General features: G+C 46.9%; 1 protein-coding gene across 2 annotated transcripts; it reads right to left on the reverse strand.

Moving 5' to 3' along the window:
• Positions 1-267: 267 nt before the first annotated feature.
• LOC121568228 (ankyrin repeat and protein kinase domain-containing protein 1-like) lies at positions 268-11,535 on the reverse strand. Of its 2 annotated transcripts, none has more exons than XM_045220956.1 (8): positions 11,250-11,535; positions 10,695-10,977; positions 10,357-10,508; positions 8,666-8,715; positions 8,319-8,474; positions 2,978-3,090; positions 2,442-2,472; positions 268-2,001 (listed from the first exon to the last, which is right to left on the reverse strand). In XM_045220956.1, the coding sequence occupies exons 1-8, from the start codon at positions 11,432-11,434 to the stop codon at positions 731-733; spliced, it is 2,241 nt and encodes a 746-aa protein (XP_045076891.1). In that variant the 5' UTR covers positions 11,435-11,535; the 3' UTR covers positions 268-730. The 2 variants fall into 2 exon arrangements, with proteins under 2 accessions (XP_045076891.1, XP_041734716.2); XM_041878782.2 differs by having other exon boundaries at positions 8,657-8,715.
• Positions 11,536-12,359: the final 824 nt, after the last annotated feature.

A 12,359-nucleotide genomic window follows, 5' to 3' on the forward strand; every position in this document is an offset into this window, starting at 1 on the left:
TCTGAAATGGTATGAGTACTAGCTGACTGCGTTTGTTTTTCTGTGATAACGACTCATGGGATATGTCACAGTACAGCCATGGCTACTATGCTAGAGTATTTCTAAAGGGAGTTAGTTTAGTCACCTGTGCCATGGCCATGAGAACAGAAGTATGTGTACATATAGTCCTCTTGGTTGGTCACCACAGTGCGGAGAATGATAAACCACTTTTTGCCAGCTAATGAAAAATGATTTCATAATCCACTCATGGTCAGAGTCATAATTACATATTTATAGATGTCGACAACATACAGTAAGGTCATCCTTGAGCACTGGAACAATAACTGAACCATTTAAATTAACATAACAATATAACTTTGAGCATTCAGAATAACATTCCGAACTACAGCATTGACACCGTAGAGACATACATCAGTAGAGAGAATCAATCCACTCTTCCCAACAGTGATGGACTGTACTTCTTAGTCACTACGCCTGACATCAGTGTTACCCTGTCCAGAGTTATATTTCAACATAGCTTTCTAGTACCCTTTTTACACTATCTTGCCAACCCGAACAAAATTGTACTGACTCGGATAGTTTCTTCTCACATCATTATTTTTAGCACGGTTCCAGCAACAATGGTGGATATGTAACCAGGCCAGCTCAGTACATCTTTGTTTGACTCGGTTAAGATCAGTACAACTTGGTAGGGCTCGGCTCGGTTTGGCTCAGTAGTGTGAAAGGCTCACTAACTGTCCTCCAGTAGCTGCACTACCTCCTCTTTCTGACACTTCCTGGCCAGGGATTGGGCTGTGCAACCTGTCGAATCCTTCCTACTACTCTCTGCCCCATTCAATAACAGGGCATTGATAATGGGAATGCTGCCATTCTGGGCAGCCAGGTGTAACGGGGTGGCCTGGCTCTTGTTCTGAGCATTGACGTTGGCCCGATGCGAGATGAGCTGGAGCACACTGACGAAAAACCCGCCGTTACACGCCAAGTGGAGCGCCGTCCAGCCGCTATCCTCTGCCACGTTGGGATCGGCCTTGGCCTCCAGTAGCTTGGACACCACTTCCTCCTGCCCGTGGTGGCAGGCCAAGTGGAGGGGCGTCCAGCCGCCCTTCCCTGGCGGGTCCACAGAGCCCTGGTGGGCTTCCAGTTCCAGCACGGTGGCCACGTGGCCCTTCAGCGCAGCCAAGTGCATGGGCGTCCAACCCTGGAGGGTCGTGGGGTCAGGATTCGCCCCGTTGCCCAACAGCAGCCTGCAGATGCCCGTGTGTCCCTTGAGGGCGGCGAAGTGTAAAGGGGTGTAGTGCCGGCTGTCCAGGGAGTTGACATCAGCGCCAGCTGTTACCAGCTGCCTGGCCACCCTGTTGTGGCCCTCCTCGGCTGCCAGGTGTAGAGCGGTGGTCAGGGAGTGGTCCGTCCCGTTGGGGTCAACTCCCTTACTTAGCAGGAGCTTGGCGATGGCGAGGTGGCCGTATGCACTTGCCACGTGGAGCGCCGTCCTCCCAAGGAGCTCCTCGCGCTCGTCGGCGCTCCCCAGCCGCGTCAGGAAGAGACGCACAACGTCCTCGTGGCCGTTCTGAGCAGCCAGGTGAAGCGGCGTCCACCCGGCTTTCTCCTTAGCGCTAGGCTGGGCGCCACTGTCCAGTAGCAGACGGACCAATCTGTTGTCGCCGCTTTGAGCAGCGAAGTGCAGAGGAGTCCACTGGTCCCCATCTCCGAGTTTAACATCCGCCTCGTGCTCCATCAGTAAGGAGCATATCTCGTGGAACTTGTGGAGCGCAGCCACGATGAGAGGGGTGTATCCTCTGACGCTCTGTGAGTTTACCTCCGCACCAAGGCTCAAGACATGCTTCACACTCTCCGTGTCACCACTAACCACTGTGTAGTGGAGGAGAGTGTTGTTGTCTTTGAAGAGCATAGACACATGCTCCTTCCTAAGCGCCTGTCTGAAATTTTCAAACTCTTTCCTTGATAGAAGATTGAGAATGTCATCGCTGGTGTTGCTCATGTCTGTGAATGTAGAAATGCAACATAAACCAGATAAGACACAGAGGCAGAGGTACTGACATTGCAAAAAAGTTGCAAATCAATCTGATACAGTATAGCAATATGTCTGCTGCCACATTTGAGTATGGCGGTAGCCATGGTTTATTGAAGTGTGCATGAATTTGCATACAAGTACTTTATCTAAAGAGACAAGGCTTTCCTCCTATGCATTATTCATTTTGTACAGTTGTTGTTTCGTCCCACGTCTAAGAGCCAGAGCTAAATAAGCATTTTGTCACATGATCCATAGGGACAGCTTTTTGTCAATTTCTCTAATTAGTACCGCATTTCCTTCTCCAGTTCCATATGTGAAAAACACTTGGTAGAATTGCATTTTAAATGTCAGCCCTAGTGGCACTGCGACACATTGAACATGAGTTAACATGTTTTCCCTATGTACTCACCTGGAGGGTTGGCGAGTGAGCACGTGGATTTCTGAATGGAGATATAATGAAAATGAAGTGTTAATAGTAGTCATCATAAGAGCAGCACATCAACAAGTTAATGTTGTTATTAAACGAGTTGTTATTTATCACCTTGATATGTAACAGTTAGCTATTGATATTCAGCAAAACATTTTCTGTCCCATATATTGGAGATGCACCAGATGAACATGTGATCGGCGCTAAGGAGAACTGTTTATAAGATGCATACATTATACAACCATACAGTTGGCATTATCAAGGTTTTCTTTTACATTCACATGGGAGAGCAAACCATGAGAGACAGGGAGAGAGAGAGAGAGAGAGAGAGAGAGAGAGAGAGAGAGAGAGAGAGAGAGAGAGAGAGAGAGAGAGAGAGAGAGAGAGAGAGAGAGAGAGAGAGAGAGAGAGAGAGAGAGAGAGAGAGAGAGAGCTTTGAATCTGTTATCTCAACATTGATGGTGGATTCTGGATCTGTTATCTCAACATTGATGGAGGATGCAGCACTGAGCACTTACTCTTCTGCAGCTGGGCGACAGCATGGTATAATCAGGTTTGTGTGTCTCACCCCCGTTGCTACATCCACCTATTCCCAGGACGTCGCTCAGAGCTTCTGTTTTTCGAACAGTGTCTGGAAGTAAACAAACAGACAAAGAGGTTTGGTCATTGATAACATAATCTCAAATTCAGAGGGATTTGATTTATGCACTACATGCATCCGTCATACTCAAAATGTTAACTAGATGTGTACAAGTGTGAAGTTATTCATTTAGAATTCTGTTCAAACATTAGTGTTTTTGATCTTGGGAAAAACAGATTGTAAAAACCATGAGGACTAGTTTTATGAAAACTTTTCATAATGTACAATAACTGCTGTAGCCAACACAATATTCAAGGGAACTGAAGATGAAGAAAAATCCAACTGAAACAAACGCACACTTTTGTTCATACAGATTTAAGGTGTCCATTTTATGACGTGAAGTAGAAGGCAAATAACCTATTCTTATGCTTAATAATGCTGTAATATGGAAAATATAGGCCTACTGGCTCAATAGAGGAGGGGATGATAATGCAGCTAATCAAATTGTGGTTGAAACAAAGTTTGATGCATAAATCAAATCCCACCGATATGCTTACACGACTGGACAATTGCTTAGTGATGTTGCTAATTTCGATGTGGTAGTGTATGCATACATATGGTGTTTATTAGTGTTCATTAACATGGCACTTTAATCCTTTGCCTTAATTGCTTGCCTAACTAAGTGACCTGCAGCTCCTGTAAATGATCCAATCGTATCCGAGTTTATTTTAGAATATTACAATAAGGCATCTCACATCAGTAAGCATTACACTGAGCAGAGCATGTGTTCTCTGAGTCTCTCTGAGTCTCCTCAAAGTCTAAGATCAGAAAGCTGACAGTCTACAAGCCCTGGACGGGATAATTATGATCTTTAACACAGATGCAGAGTTACTGATTGCTGTGCAATTCAGGTCCAAGTGATGTCTGAGTACTTGGTAAATAAACTACCGGTAATTTACCAAAGTTACCATATTTTTCTGTAATTTTGGTAATTAACAGGTAATCTATGGCAATCTATGGTAATTTTGGTCATTTATACTTGATTAACTTTTTAAAAAACGTATTCATATAAAGTATTCATTTTTCTAATATCTGTGTCCATATTGTCCATGAGTTTTTAGGGAATAGACCATATGGTTAAAGAGAAAATAGCCTAATTAATGAAAAAAGCATCTAATCAACAATGGCATTATTTTCAATTAACTCTGCAACTCTTCCAACTATTGACTTTTTTCACAACAACCAGTTTGGCCCCAAAACATTTACAACAAAGACATATTGACATAGTCAAATAAATAAAAGTGTGTAAAAATATAAAGGATATTTAATACTGAAACACACCAATGGTATTTACTAAGTTGATGGGTTAAATTTAGGCTAATGTTTTACAGCTTTGTCGTTCCATTTTCTACCTTAAAATCATCTTATTTAATTTTGTTTTATATTTCATATATATGAAAATGTAGATAAATAGGCAGAATCTACCCCACACCCAAAACCGAATAGTTGTCACGATCGTCGTATGGAGTAGACCAAGGCGCAGCGTGATGAACGAACATATTGAATCTTTATTATCTATAGTGATAATATACACAACAAAACAACAAAACGAAACGTGCAGTCCTACGGTTTAATATAACCAACAAGGAACAAACCAAAACGGAAACAAGATCCCACAAATACAAAGGGAAAACAGACAGTTTAAATATGGCTCCCAATCAGAGACAACCAGCCACAGCTGACACTCGTTGCCTCTGATTGGGAGCCACTCTGGCCAACATAGAAACGCAACAACCAGAACTCCCGACATAGAAATACAACACATAGAATGAACACACCCTGGCTCAACATATAGAGTCCCAGAGCCAGGGTGTGACAGTACCCCCCCCTAAAGGCGCGGACTGCGACCGCGCCTCAACTAGAACCAAACAGGGGAGGGCTGGGTGGGCATTCCTCCTCGGCGGCGGTTCTGGCTCCGGGCTTGCCCACCACCCTCCAATAATCCCCCCATAGCGCCCCTGGTCCGGTCTGGCACGCTGGCTGGAGCTGAACTGGACATCGTAGGAGCGGGTAGCTTCAGCTCCGTTGTGGAGCAGCTGACCGGTACCTGATCAGGCACCGGTGACCCAGGCACGGGTTGTGCCGGACTGACGACGCGCACCCCTGGCTTGGTGCGTGGAACAGGAACGGACCGGACCGGGCTGACGATACGCACCCCTGGCTTGGTGCGTAGAGCAGGAACGGTCCTTACCAGACTGACGACTCGCACCCCTGGCTTGGTGCGTGGAGCTGCAACGGGCCTTACCAGGCGGACGACTCGCACCCCTGGCTTGGTGCGAGTAGCAGGAACGGGCTGGACCAGGCTGACGACTCGCACCCCTGGCTTGGTGCGTGGAGCCGGAACGGGCCTCACCGGACTGACGACTCGCACCCCTGGCTTGGTGCGTGGAGCAGCAACGGGCCGGACCGGGCTGACGATGCGCACCCCTGGCTTGGTGCGTGGAGCAGCAACGGGCCGGACCGGGCTGACGATGCGCACCCCTGGCTTGGTGCGTGGAGCCGGAACGGGCCTTACCGGGCTGACGACTCGCACCCCTGGCTTGGTGCGTGGAGCCGGAACGGGCTTTACCGGGCTGACGACTCGCACCCCTGGCTTGGTGCGAGTGGCAGGAACAGGCCGGGCCGGGCTGGGCTGGCAACGCGCACCGTAGGCTTGGTGCGAATGGCAGGAACAGGCCGGGCCGGGCTGGCGACGCGCACCGTAGGCTTGGTGCGAGTAGCAGGAACAGGCCGGGCCGGGCTGGCGACGCGCACCGTAGGCTTGGTGCGAGTGGCAGGAACAGACCGGGCCGGGCTGGCGATGCGCACCGTAGGCTTGGTGCGAAGGGCAGGAACAGGCCGGGCCGGGCTGGCGACGCGCACTGTAGGCTTGGTGCGAGTAGCAGGAACAGGCCGGGCCGGGCTGGCGACGCACACCGTAGGCTTGGTGCGAGGGGCAGGAACAGGCCGGGCTGGCGATGCGCACCGGAGGCTTGGTGCGAGGAGCAGGAACAGGCCGGGCCGGGCTGTGGAGACGGATAGGAGACCTGGAGTGAAGAGCGGCCACAACCCGTCCTGGCTGAATGCCTACCTTCACACACTCTGTGTGAGGCATCCGCACAGGACGTACAGGGCTGTGTACCCGTACTGGCATAACAGCATGTGACACTGGCGCAGGATATCCGGGACTGAGGAGAGGCACTGGAGACCACGAGCGCTGAGCCGGCACACTCCGTCCTGGCTGCATGCCCACCTTCGCACGACACGTGCGGGGTGCTCGCACAGGACGTACCGGACTATGCCGGACCACTCGTGGCACAGTACGCAGCTCCGCATACCGCGGAACCTGCCCAGTCCCATGCTGCCATGCCTGAGTACGGGTAGTTGGCTCTGCTCTCCATCCAGGCTCCACCAACCTGCCTTCTGGCCCCCCAAACCCGGTGGCCTCCTCTCCAAATCTCCCAAATCGCCCTGTGGCAGCCTCCTGCTGCCCAGTCGCCCATGCCGTGTGCCCCCCCCTAAAAAAATTTTTGGGTTGCCTCTCGTCCGTCCGACGCCGACACTGCTGACGCCGCTGCTCATCTCTCGCCAGGGCCTTAATCCTAGCCCATGGCCCTTTTCCCCCGAGCATGTCCTCCCAGGACCACACTTTGCCCACCTGGGCCATCGCCAACCTCTCCAGCTCCTTTCCTGGCGCTTCCTCCCATGTCCAGGCAGCCTGCTCCTGGACACGCTGCTTGGTCCTTGTATGGTGGGATCTTCTGTCACGATCGTCGTATGGAGTAGACCAAGGCGCAGCGTGATGAACGAACATATTGAATCTTTATTATCTATAGTGATAATATACACAACAAAACAACAAAACGAAACGTGCAGTCCTACGGTTTAATATAACCAACAAGGAACAAACCAAAACGGAAACAAGATCCCACAAATACAAAGGGAAAACAGACAGTTTAAATATGGCTCCCAATCAGAGACAACCAGCCACAGCTGACACTCGTTGCCTCTGATTGGGAGCCACTCTGGCCAACATAGAAACACAACAACCAGAACTCCCGACATAGAAATACAACACATAGAATGAACACACCCTGGCTCAACATATAGAGTCCCAGAGCCAGGGTGTGACAATAGTGAAGGTGCTGGAGGCAAAATACATAACTGAAGAAACAGGAAAAAGTATCCGCAAACTTCCAGTCACAAATTCATTTTAATAGAGACTAAGCTTTCGGTCAATCGACCTTCATCAGAGCATATCTCCACAAACAATATGTAACGATCCCGGCAGTCTGAGTCGGGTCCTGTCTGTGGACTAGTTTTTCTGCTCGTGATCTCCAGTTTCCCGAGGGTTCTGGAACGCTCCGGGGAGCTCTCTTGATTTCCGCACCTGCATCCCATCAGCAATCTGCACACCTGGTCCTGATCATCACCCTTCTTAGGCTCTGGCCTAACATCCATTCCCTGCCGGATCGTTAGCCATGAACAGTAGGTTTACCAGAGTATCAGTCTTAGAGCTTCTAGCGTTAGTTTTGTTGTTTTGCACCTTGTTGGGTTGTTGTTTACTTACCTCCGTTTTGTTCCATCTGCAGTCACTCGTCCGGAACCTTCATCCAACCTCTGCCTGGTGGTCGGCGGCTGCCGAGCCATGATTGGATCAACCACTGCACCCCCAACAACTAACCAACGCCGCCCGCTCTGTTCCCTGGATTATTCAGCATCACTCTTGAATTTGTAAATAAACACTCACCTTCGTTTCAACTAACCTTGTCCTGGTCTGCTTCTGGGTTCTGGCTTTGTAACTCGTGACACAATAGTGGGACAGGTAAGGCCACACAGTGGGCCAGAGATAATTACAGACGCCTGTGATAATCTGAAGTACCCAAAAAGCCTGATCCCAGATCTTTGCGTATGTCTGGCATTGATGACAATGACAATAGGAGTTGGTTGGAGGTAGGTAGCCCAGAAGCCGGGCGATGGAAAAGTGTGGACTGAATTTGCTACTGGAGGGCTGCTGGTGTCAGATTATTACCATTGTGCCATTGAGTAAACCCCCAAAATATCTCTCCATCTTGCACTGCACCGTGGCTGACCCTGTGCCTCTCAACGTGTGGCTGTGTCTGGGGTTGGGAAAAAGGCAGAAGACTAATTTCCTTTCTAACCAAATGAACAATAACCTATCTATTCTATTCTACAGTATTTTACAACACAAACAGATCTGGAATCAGGTGAAGTGTTACCTGAGAAGTCCGGCCTCTCTCTGGGATCCTGATCCCAGCACTGTTGCATTATTGTGATCATCTGCTCACATTCGTGTGGCTTGTCATCAGGGATCTTTTCCACGCCTGGCCTTCTACCTGATGACACCTTCATCAGCACTGTTGTTGTACTGCTTCCTGTGTCACAGGAAGTTATATGTTCATTCAGATGAGAAATTATTTAAAAAATGAACTCAATGTAAAAAGTGATTATTAGCTTGTATAGTTTAACTACCTGAACTTTGTCAAACACTACTGTGTCTCTGATTCATTTAAAAATAAATCAGATACACGAATCAGATTGCATTACCGCTACTCACGTTTCCCACCTTGATAAGGTTTCTTCTGGGTCAGGATTTCCCACATCACAATAGAGAAGCTATATTAAAACAAGGAACACGTAAGACCACTAATCGGACAGGATAATTTTTATGTGGTTCTTTCCCCATGTGTCTAATGACAGTGAAGAAAAATATAAACGCAACATGCAACAATTTCAAAGATTTTACTCAGTTACAGTTCATATAAAGAAATCAGTCAATTGAAATACATTCATTAGGCCCTAATCTACGGATTTCACATGACTGGGAATACAGATATGCATCTGTTGATCACAGAGAACTTTTTTTTGAAGGTTTTGGCGTGGATCTGAAAACCAGTCAGTATCAGGTGTGACCACCATTTGCCTAATGCAGCGAAACACATCTCCTTTGCATAGTTGATCAGGATGTTGATTGTAGCCTGTGGAATGTTGTCCCACTCCTCTTCGATGGCTGTGCGAAGTTGCTGGATATTGGTGGAACTGGAACACGCTGTCGTACACGTCGATCCAGAGTATCCCAAACATGCTCAATGGGTGGCATGTCTGGTGAGCATGCAGGCCATGGAAGAACTGGGACATTTTCAGCTTCCAGGAATTGTGTACAGGTCTTTGCGACATGGGTGATGGCGGCGGATGAATGACATGACAATGGGCCTCAGGATCTAGTCACGGTATCTCTGTGCATTCAAATTCCCATCGATAAAATGCAACTGTGTTTGTTGTCCGTAGCTTATGCCTGCCCATACCATAACTTCACCGCCATCAGCAAACCACTCACCACACGACGCCATACACACTGTCTACCATCTGCCCGGTACAGTTGAAATCAAGATTAATCTGTGAAAAGCCCACTTCTCCAGCGTGCCAGTGGCCATCAAAGGTGAGCATTTGCCCATAGTTTCATCAGATGTCCGGGTGGCTCAGACGATCCTGCAGGTGAAGAAGCCGGATGTGGAGGTCCTGGACTGGCGTGGTTACACGGGGTCTGTGGTTGTGATGTCAGTTGGACGTACTGCCAATTTCTCTAAAATGATGTTGGAGGTGGCTTATGGTAGAGAAATAAACATTCAATTATCTGGCAACAGCTCTGGTGGACATTCCTGCAGTCAATATGCAAATTGCACGATCCCTCAACACTTGAGACATATGTGGCATTGTGTTGTGTGACAAAACTGCACATTTTAGAGTGGCCTTTTATTGTCCCCAGCACAAGGTGCACCTGTGTAATGATCATGCAGTTTAATCAGCTTCTTGATATGCCACACCTGCAGGTGGATGGATTATCTTGGCAAAGAAGAAATGCTCACTAACAGGGATGTAAACAAATTTGTGCACAAAATTTGAGAGAAATAAGCTTTTTGTGCGTATGGACATTTTCTGGGATCTTTTATTTCAGCGCATGAAACATGGGACCAACACTTTACATGTTGTGTTTATATTTTTGTTCAGTGTACATTAAATCTAAATTATATGATCAAAGATTATACCTCAATAGAAACGATATTGAAAAAATCTATGACTTTAGGAACGAAGACTGAATAAATTATTGATATATCTAGTTAGTAACTCATAATGTTTGTATTACTTCATACACTATGGAATCTGTCTGCAGAGAGAGGGAAAACTAGCCTATTGACACAGTTCTATAGTGGGCCTATGTATGAGTTTGTAGGAATTTGCCCTTGGCAACTACCTCACCTGTAAACATCGAACTTGGTTCCCGGATGCTCAGGGCACAGGGTGAAAGTCTCTGGAGGTATGTAGCAAATGTTTCCTCTTGCCGTCAAATTCTCAATGAATTCCTTCTTGCTCCCAGCCTCCTCCCACTTAATTAAGCCAAAATCTGAAATCTTTGGAGGGACATTTTCTTCAGACAGATAATCATTAGCATGTACCACTGAAATCTTATTGAAATATAACCCTACACTTTTTAATGTTTGCATGCCTAATTAAAAAGAATCAAGTGATCATTAAATGTTTTAAACAGTAATAGCTGCTTTAACAGCATATCAGTGTCTCTGAGGAGCTATCCTCACCTTGATGTGGAGGTGATCGTCTAGAAGGATGTTTGAAGGCTTGAGGTTCAGGTGGAGAAGAGGAGGGTTCATGCTGTGAAGGAAGTTCATGCCCATGGTGGCCTCGTGAATCATCTGGAACTTCTTGGGCCACATCAACACGTGGCTGGTGAGGAGACGATCCAGGGAGCCATTACTCATGTACTCCATCACCACAGCGGGAGGGTCATTACACACCCCGTAGATGGATACAATGTACTTGAATTTAACTTTCTCCATCTTGGATGCCTCCTCTATCATTCTCCTACAAAGAAAGAAAATACAAGTGTAAGGGGGAGTTGACAGATTTCTTCCACACCTGAGCAGCCTCAGCAAAAAGGTTTCTGTTGTCAGTTTCAACCTTTCTAATCGAACACATGTATTTCCCCAGTATTTCGACCACTACTGCAAACTGCTACTTATCCAAACACCCAAATGTGCTCTCTTTTAGTGATTGTTATTCTATTCAAAACGGACAATTAAATTATGTTATAGAGTATATCTTCTAGGCCTGTAATAAAGCCACATTAACCATACCTGTAGAAACTGGTGGCAGTGAGGGTGGTATCGAAGCTTTTTAGGGCACACTTTTCCATCCAAAGCTTGAGTTTCACTCTGTAGACCTGGCCAAAGCTGCGTTCCGTCAACTTAATCCAGTCAGCCTCAAAGTCATCCTTCTTGAAGATCCTGAACTTCTCCAGGCCCTCGTCAACACGATCCATGGGGGCAGATCACCTCCTGTGTGTCTCTAATCTCACACAAACCCAGATGAATTTCTCCGTGGGGTCTCCTTTGTCCATGAAGTGTGTAGACAACTACTGAGGAGGCGAGGCAGCAAACAAGTGTCTAAGACTCCAATGTGGTGAACTGTGGGTCGTAGGAGGAGCCATTTCACTACTTGTTTGCATAGCAATGTAACATGACCGGTTTCCACTGCACTGCCTGCCAAGAAAATTGCGTAGGTTCCCATCAGAGAGCAGGAAGGAAACCTGAAAAACCAGGTAGCTCTGATACCTGGAATGCTGTAGTGTTTATACTCACTCAAGTGCTATGATGAGCTTTTGTGCATGAGTGTTTGACATCAGAGTATCAATCAATCACAATAGAGACATCCATAATGATATGTACCCATAAATGGATAATCATAGCCATTTCTTGGAGGGTATCCAAAGCAATCCATCCAAACAGATATTAATGTGTGATAAATGTATTGTACAGTACTGTAGGTTTGGGGACTGCAATCAGGCCGGATGACAAAAAAAAACTGTCTGAATTAAAACCCATAAGAGTCTAAGCTTTGTCTAAGCCAGGGGAGGGGGGGGGGGAATACTACTAAGCTACAGTGCATTCGGAAAGTATTAAGACCCCTTTGACTTTTTCAACATTTTGTTACGTTACAGTCTTATTCTTAAATGGATTCAATAGTTATTTTCCCCTCATCAATCTACACACAATACCCCATAATGACAAAGCAAAAACTGTTTTTTGAATTGTTTGCAAATGTATTAAAAATTTAAAACGGAATACACATTTACATAAATATTCAGACCCTGTACTCAGTACATTGTTGAAGCACCTTTGGCAGCGATTACAGCCTCAAGTCTTCTTGGGTATGACGCTACAAGCTTGGTACACCTGTATTTGGGG

This window comes from Coregonus clupeaformis, chromosome 6, assembly GCF_020615455.1.
Source record: "Coregonus clupeaformis isolate EN_2021a chromosome 6, ASM2061545v1, whole genome shotgun sequence".
Taxonomy (NCBI): Eukaryota; Metazoa; Chordata; class Actinopteri; order Salmoniformes; family Salmonidae; genus Coregonus; species Coregonus clupeaformis.

Bases quoted from the DNA above. Each gene is read 5' to 3' on its own strand.
- LOC121568228 (XM_041878782.2), bottom strand. From the start codon at position 11,434: ATGGATCGTGTTGACGAGGGCCTGGAGAAGTTCAGGATCTTCAAGAAG. The intron at 10,509-10,694 runs GTGAGGATAGCT...GTCCCTCCAAAG, and splicing joins ACGATCACCTCCACATCAAG to ATTTCAGATTTTGGCTTAAT. The intron at 8,475-8,656 runs GTGAGTAGCGGT...CCTGTGACACAG, and splicing joins ACCTTATCAAGGTGGGAAAC to GAAGCAGTACAACAACAGTG.